Source organism: Vicia villosa, linkage group LG3, assembly GCF_029867415.1.
Source record: "Vicia villosa cultivar HV-30 ecotype Madison, WI linkage group LG3, Vvil1.0, whole genome shotgun sequence".
Lineage (NCBI taxonomy): Eukaryota > Viridiplantae > Streptophyta > Magnoliopsida > Fabales > Fabaceae > Vicia > Vicia villosa.
The window spans coordinates 100,168,460-100,176,842 of NC_081182.1; the positions used below are offsets into that span (position 1 = coordinate 100,168,460).

An 8,383-nucleotide genomic window follows, 5' to 3' on the forward strand; every position below is an offset into this window, starting at 1 on the left:
TTGGATAGTACAACACATTACTTTCTTTTTCTGTAGCTTGCATCTTTATCATGAATAGGTGGAAAACAAATTCTAAATAGTACAAATGTCGTTGTATAAGTGTATTTGTTTAAGCATACCATTTTACTGAAATCTTCTTGAGAAATTTTCTTTATCTTATCTTCCAATGATGTACTTATGATATGAAGTAATAAGATTGGAAGAGATCAACTTCCTTATCTTTGTTTTCGTGATGTGTTTTTTTGATGAGTAGTTCAGAAACTACTATGTTATGATAGCATGAAAACATCAGAGCCACTAGGAACAGAACCTTGTCTCTCAGAAATGTTAGCAACAACTTTTCTGAAATAAGACGCAGGTCTTTCTAGATCAAATATGTATCTGAAGTATAAGATGACTGATTTGAGGAGTGAGAAAGAATTCATATAACATTACGTGCAACATTGTTAGAGTCTTTCAGAAATAGAAAATATTTTCAGATATCTAAAGCAACAGATTTTTTGAAGACAAGTCATAATATCTGAACTTTGAGTCACGACAACTAATCCATATTTCTGGTCTTGATCTTTATTAGCTGATTTTGACTATGTCATCAGAGTTAAAAGCAACAGCTCTTCTGACAAACATATCTTGACATCTGATCTTTTGAAGCAAAAGCTTTTATCCGATGTAGACTTGATTTCTGATCTTGAAGCAACAACGTCTTATAGACTTATTTCTTTTGGAGACACTTGAGACTTCTGAAGCAACAACTTATTGAGAAGTACACATGAGATCTTCTTTCTGGTTAACATTAAGCATTCTTCGGAACTACTGATGTTTCTTCAGGAATGGAAGAGAGTAGTCTTTCTGACGTGCCAAGCATATTGATGATTCTTTAGACAACATTCCTGAATCAATAAGCATTTCTAATCTGCACACTCAAGAAATCATTAGAAACAAAATTGTTTACATATAAAATATATGTGTTGTTATCATCAAAACTTTGAGATAGAGTGCATAGCCAAATCTTGTTCTAACACTGAGCACATATGAGGATCAACATGTTGTTAATTTGACAAAGATACATGTTCCACCTAGTCACATATTACTTTCCTTGCAAAAGCGATGTTTGGAAAACGTAACTCGGATCATGCAAGTATATAAGAATAAGAGTAAGTTACAATAAGAGATAAGAGGTTTTAGAAGTTATATACAACATTTGTTTAAGCTCATAAATTACGCATGATAAGTTTACTGAAGTAGAAAAAGAGATGACTCGGAAGTTATGCGAATAATTTTTTGGGCCCACCCAGATTCAATTAAGTTGTTGAATATTTTGACTATTGTGTTAGTTATGGACAACATTTACAAGACAAACAAATATAAACAACCTTTATTTGAAATATTTGGCATGACATCAACTAAGTTGACGTTTGGTGTTGTATTTGCCCATATGGAATCTAGCAAATAGAGAACTTTTGTTGGATGTTAGATAACCTGGAACAATTTTATGATGTTTACAAGGAATCAATTTCCCTGTAAACATCATATCCCACTGGTTTCTTCTCTTTCTTCTTCACTCCACCTTTGGATTTAGATTCGTTGCATCATTGCATGGATATAATGAAGATGGTTGTCCAATGGTTTGTCGAGATTTGGATAACGAAATAAGAAACGAAGAAAGACCAAGTTTATATGAGAAGATATTTGGAAATCGAATATTAGAAGTGAGAGAATATTTGATGATATCAACTTTAGGTCCTCAGTCACCAGAGAAATGGATGACGCTACCAGATATGAGTTACTTGATAGAAAATCGCTATAATGTCGCTCTTGTCTTTTTAGACAATCCGTGCACGACTTTCTTTTCTATGACAAGTTCACATTCTCCAAGCGTCTCCATCTATTGCATTGATTTTGTAAATCAAAATCATTTGGTCCAGGTACTTACTTTACTTTTTAAAAATATATGACTTACTTTATTTAGGTTTTTAATGTTTGAATTATTTTTCTAATCAAGTAAACATGAAATAAGAGTTTTCGTTGCCAAGAGTCACATTGGATAGGACGAGTTTTCGCTCCCCAGTAGCAACATCTTGGATCTTAAGATTTACAAGACGTCTACAATATTGACAACTACTTACGCCTGTAGTATCATACTGTGTTAGCTTAGTATAATTATATTTAATCAAAATGAAGCGAATATTAAACGATGCCATTGAATTTTAATGCATATGTCTCAAGTTAACACGTAAATGACAAATTAGAACATAAATCTAAAGTTAATACTTATGCAAAGTAGAAATATAAATCAATTTACTATGAGAAATGTGCAATGCTTCAAATGATTTGGTAACAATTTGTATTTTCTGTATAAATTATGTATCATGGTAATAATTGTAATTAATTGATCAATGTTTATATTTGAATTTATCACATCCTTGAATTACATAGTATAATTAGCATGGTGTTAATATATCCTTATTTTAAATGGCCTAAAAAATCAATGAAACACTACTTGTTGTGAAGGCAAAAATCTAAACAAAGACTACTCCGAAAATGCATCTACAGAATCACCTCTAAAAAATTACGTTGATGCATCTCCGAACCAATTTTTGACAAATTTGAGGTGGATGGTTGACTTGTGAAGCACAAAGTGCTTTCGGAGGTTAATCTAAAGATACATCTCCGTAATTTATTCGAAGTGATTTTATATATGCATCTCCGAACCATTTATTTTACAAATATAAGTGAATTACTCACTTATAAAACATTGTGTGTATTTTAAATGCGTACAGAGATGCATTTCCATAATATTGAAGAATAAATTTTAATTTTCAATGTGTTGACCTTATTCCATAAAATGGATAAAGCAATACTCCATTGAAAATGGATTGATTACCAATCTATTTTGGAGTAATTCTGAAAGTTTAGTCAACACAATTATATATTTAAAAACAAAGTAATAATTATTGTGATTGTATTTTCCTTTTAATTAGTGTTTTTGAACTTAGATCTTTTCAACTTTGTAAAGCCTTTAACAAAGTAAGTCACAAATCCTTCACAAAATACTAATTTGTTAAAGAAAAAATTACATGAGATTAGAGACACATTTCCAGAAATCTAGCATTTCATACTTCATAGGATACAACATGGTTATTCCAACACAATAACCTTAACCAAATCACATTTTTTTCATTGTTCTTATTCATTTTGGTTTACAACTTAAATACCTCTTAAAAAACTCCACAACCTCCTTATAAAAAAAAACTCACAAGCTCAATTAAAACACCTTCTGATACAATGCAAACAAACACCATTCACTTCTCCATATCAATTGTCACTCCTATTAGGTTTGTCTGAATGAGAATCCTCCTGAAACATACTCTAATAAGACCAAGATAAAGATGAACAAAATCTAGTTTTAGTAGCATAGTAAAAACAGTAAAATACCTCTGTAAAAGGAGCAGGAACCCATTCATTGGTTGCTGGGTTTCCCTTACTAGAGTGATGAAATTCATAAGTGTCTGGTTCTATGTGGAAGCTTGTGTCACTTTTTTCTACCTGAATAAACCCTTTTCCTGTCTGTGCTCACAGTAAAAAAAAAAAACATATTCATGGATTTGTGAAAAACTTTGAATATTTTGAGAATAATAAGAAACAGGATTGAAGTTGTTATTACCGTGTGATGATGTTTGTCTACACTGTTAAGATCTTTGTAATACTCAGTTTCCACAAATTCTTCAGCCACTTCTTTTCCATCGTAATTCAATTTCTGAAAAAGCCATCAACAAGCGTTTGTAGTCCAACGGTTAGGATAATTGCCTTCCAAGCAATAGACCCGGGTTCGACTCCCGGCAAACGCATAAGCATTTTATTTTTATGAAAAAATTTGTGGCTAATTACGAAACTAACCTTTTCGGTGGGATCATTTTCGAGTCGTTGAAACTGTAGCATTTCTGGTACAGAATGATCTGAGAGATTCTTATCCACGTATTGAGATGCATATTCACTGCGTTGTGGTTTTGTGTGTCGTTTTGGTGCTGCTTCATCGAAGTGGTGTCTGGTTTTTGCTTCTATGGTTGCTTCTTCTTCGGGTGAGAGGTGAGTGTCGCTTCTGTTTGGTCTTGTAAGTTCCGCCATTTTTTTTTGTTCACCTTTTGAGATTTTGTGTATTGTTATGGATGATTGGTTATCTTGATGTCAGTTGTGGGTTTGTGTAATGAAAAGCTATTTAAGTTTGGTGAGTGTGGGAGATATTTTGGTATGGGGACATGAAAATATGGTTGAGGGGTTTTCTTCATCTAAAATATCTTAGAAATCTTATCCATTTGGTCTTGTTGGATCTAAGTGTTTGGTGAGAGAGTGTTATCTACTATTTATTTATTACCCAATACATTTAGATTGACCAATCTGACAAAAATACCTTTTGGTAAAAAAAATATTTACACACGAAAAAGATAATTTGGTAAATAACAAATTTACACTACTATTTTTCTATTGTCTAAACAAGTGTTATGCTCCTATTGGTTCTTATTTTCTAATAAGGTACAACTTTCTTTTTTTTCTCTCATTTCAATTTCACGTTTCTCTCAGACAGCCCCTCCGTCTCCTTTTTTCTCCCCTAACTCTAGTCGTCGCAGCCCCTTCTCCTTTCTATATAGGACCATTGCCACCTTCGATTGAAAAACCAATATCATATTCGTTCTTTTCATCTCTCAACCTTCCTAATGAACCGAATCAAATTTTGTTTCAGTGAACCTTGTCGTCGACCCTGATTATAGGTTGTGGTTTTGATTTCATTGATACACTCTCTTTGTATTCTCACCATGAAATTCAATTTTTTTCTTGTCAGAGTTTACAGGTTTGGGATGGAGAAGGGTTTTCTTAGAGTTTTGATGGCTTAGTACTCTCTTATCTCAAATGGTCAGTATTTCTAATTAATACTTTCTATCTCTTTTCATTATATTATTTTGTTTGGCTGAGACGTTTGTGACATTTGTTGTTTCTATTGATTTTGTTGGTTTTCGATGTAGTTTTATCAACATTGGACAATATGGACTTTGTTGCAAACATGGTTAGCTCTGTTGTTAGAGCTTTCAATTCTTCATGCTTAGTATTGTTCATATAATTAACAACTCACTTATAGATAACCCTCCACATTTGTCACTCTTATTTTCTATTGTTTATTTTTGTTATTATTGATAGTTAATTTTTATTTTCAATTGCAATGGTTCAGGAGATTTTAGGTAACTTTGACCAGATATAGTTGGCTTTATACTTATTTAATATAAAGTCTATTGTACCTTGCTATTACTAATGTGTGGTTTTTTTCATGCTTAGATAAAGGTAGCCTGTAATGGTCAGTCTTGCTTGTGGTCTTATCTTTGTAGTTCCCACTAGAGATTTTAATACTATAATTGTTTTGCCCTGTGTATTTTAGTTCTACCTCAACACAATATCAACATTTATAATTTGGCATATTTCCTCATTTCCATCCTTTTCCAATATATGTGAAATTGAACACTCGGATCCATCTCTTTATTTTGGCAGTTTTTATCTATGAAATGTGCAACAGTAAATCCACGGCTGGATTTTAATATTGAAGGTCTTGCTAAATATGTAAGTTGTTCATCTATTTGCATACCAGTTAGGAAAAAAAGCTTATGATCTGCAACTCTGTCTAACATTGCGTTATTGTATTATGAATTTTCCTTTGTTACATCAATCTTAGCCAGGGCTAATTCAGGCAGTTATTCCAAACATGACAAATTCGTCCGATATCCTCCGTAGAGCTATGCATCCACAATTAAGTGGAGGGTTCAAGGAGCCAAATCAGGTAATGATCATTGAAGTTGCTTTTGCGGCCAAATTACGTTCGCATTAGGTTTATTAGGTGACTATATTTTGATACAATTTGCTATATATGCCTGATATGTGGGAGTATGAGCTTCACAATATTATACAAATGAGCTTTGCAACAACTGCTCCCACAAGTAACCAATCAAATAACCCATTTTCTTAAAGCACATAATGCTTATGTGATTGAATTTTCATGGAACAAGTATTATAGCATTTGACTTTGGTGTTCCATTATCTCAATTTCAGGTGTTGCACATAATTGCAGGTTTATTTATTTTGGTGTTTATTTATTTATTGAAGGTTTATTAACAGTGGTACTTACATTTAGTTATGAACTATACCATTTTATGCACATGTAAATTAAGTACCTTTGCTTTCTTATTCATGAGATGTTTCAAATGCATTTTCTTTTGTTTTTGTATTTCAAACAATGTTTTAAAAATTGAATCATTTTGGATAGCTAAACTCTCCATAGTTCATGACCTTGCATGCTCATAATCAATTTATATGTCACATGATTATGATGAACAAAGGACATATTTGATGATAAAGAGTGTAATTGTAATGTTAGCCCTTCAAAGCTCAAATTAGTGAGGTTAACGATGTGTGACTTGTAAGAGTAAATGAAATTCCACTAGTAATAGCACGTAACTAAGTTATATATTTTCGAGGTTTGAACTGCTTCCAATAAGCGCAATATGGTCTGTCGGAGACTGTTGGATTGAATGTCAGAGCTTCATATTAGTGCATGTCTAGACTATGGTATGTGGCCTCGTGGTGAGAGTCCAGCTATTCATTAGTCTTAAATAAGAGCACTTAGAGTTAAACCTTTCGTAATGATTCAGTCATGTTAAGTCGCTTGATGTCTAGAACAAATCTTAATGTCTTATAAACAAAATTTACACTTAATTCAAAATTGATTTATGTTTTTACATAATATATAATGCATAAATCAACTTATTCTTAACCAAATTAATACATCTACTAGATATTATTACAATATTCATATAAGAAGTATTTTTTTTACTCAAATAATAATCTTTGTTAATAATATCATTGCAAATAGATATTCTAAATCCAAATATATAAATTTCAAATCAATTGTAGAGAATAATATACTTGTGGAAATACAATAATATGAGCCATTCTCGTGTGAGGAGAGCAAAAGGACTTTTAGGTATGCTGAATATTTGAAAAGTGAATGAACTCCAACAACCCTTTGGATTGGAATTCATCTCGAGTATTTGGATAAGGCATGGATATAAGAAGACTCGTTCTTCCCCAATGATATGAGGAATCATTCATCCCCGTAGAAATGGAATTAACGACCCTTTCACGGGGACACGTGGTCTGCATCGTAACTAGAGCATTACCATTCAATAACTTTGGTTTGTGTTGGGCACCGGCACAAATGGGCTAGTTCAGATCGAGCGATTTCGTGAAAGTTATCCTAATCCACGTTCTCTCAAGTTCGAGGCTTGGAAAGGGAAAAGTGATTTAAGCTAGATAGAAGACAATCTCTTTCAAAGCGTGATTGGAGTGTTAGCCTCTCAAACATAAGAGACACATGAGGCATTTAATGCTTTTTTATAATGAGGTTGTTTTGGGAAGGCGCAGACGTTAAGAGTCACTGATTAAATTCTATACGTTAAACCTAGGTTGTAGATGTTCTACCAACCACTAGCACTAGTAAACACAAACTTATTGTATGGTAATGATGGCCTACACTGCCAAGATATCTGGTCTCATAACTGCATAAATCATGTTCATCTTATCACTTTTATTTTCACAAGCATTCTACATTTCTCTAAGTAACTATTCTTCTTCATCTCTTCTTTTTCAAGTCTGTATCTACCATTATCCACCCACCATCATCACCAACCTAAACACCAAGGTGTTGAAGTTTTCCTTCTCGTTCATCTTCTCTTTTTTTTTAGGGATGGAGATTATGAGGGAATTAGATGAAAATAACAACGTCATAAAACCTTTTACTCGTGAGGGAGTTGTTAAGATGTGAAGAGATTATGTAGAGAATGTGAGGCAGCTGGATGGGATGGATGATTATAACCTTGTAGAATTAGGAATGTTTGGCAACTACGTTATCAATTTTGACTCTAGTAGTAACAGTTATCCCATGTTACCTTATTATTTCCCAAGACATACACGATTATTGTTGGCGACCAATTCTTCAAAACCTTTGGGAGTCAAAGATTCAGAAACACTACAATAAATAACGTTTTTTATGACAAAGGTTTCACCACGTACAATAAAAATCGCGGGTACATGTGACCGGATCACCTTGTTTATTTTTAAATAATAATAATAAATTTGTTACCTCGGATTTAAATAAAATCGACATAAATATGCGCTCAAGGTTTGAGGTTCGATTCCTAGCTCCTGATATTTAATGTTTTATATGGAACCAAAAAGGAACTTTATTTTTTTTTTAGATTTTATGATGGATATGTTACCTCGGTTTTCGGTAAAACCGAGATAAAAACTCCCTAATTTTTTATTCTTTTTGCAACCAAAAAGGCAC

At 32.7% G+C, this 8,383-nt stretch overlaps 1 protein-coding gene and 1 non-coding gene across 2 annotated transcripts; one reads left to right on the forward strand and one right to left on the reverse strand.

The window, feature by feature from the left end:
• Positions 1-3,042: 3,042 nt before the first annotated feature.
• LOC131656428 (uncharacterized) lies at positions 3,043-4,238 on the reverse strand. Its single transcript, XM_058926152.1, has 4 exons — positions 3,898-4,238; positions 3,665-3,757; positions 3,436-3,567; positions 3,043-3,357 (listed from the first exon to the last, which is right to left on the reverse strand). The coding sequence occupies exons 1-4, from the start codon at positions 4,123-4,125 to the stop codon at positions 3,316-3,318; spliced, it is 495 nt and encodes a 164-aa protein (XP_058782135.1). The 5' UTR covers positions 4,126-4,238; the 3' UTR covers positions 3,043-3,315.
• TRNAG-UCC (transfer RNA glycine (anticodon UCC)) lies at positions 3,777-3,848 on the forward strand. Its single transcript has one exon. It is a non-coding gene; the product is annotated as a tRNA-Gly (tRNA).
• Positions 4,239-8,383: the final 4,145 nt, after the last annotated feature.

Coding starts and splice junctions, on each gene's coding strand:
- LOC131656428 (XM_058926152.1), bottom strand. CDS start 4,125: ATGGCGGAACTTACAAGACCAAACAGAAGCGACACTCACCTCTCACCC. Junction 3,758..3,897: donor AAAATGATCCCACCGAAAAG/GTTAGTTTCGTA, acceptor TGGCTTTTTCAG/AAATTGAATTACGATGGAAA. Junction 3,568..3,664: donor TAGACAAACATCATCACACG/GTAATAACAACT, acceptor CTGTGAGCACAG/ACAGGAAAAGGGTTTATTCA.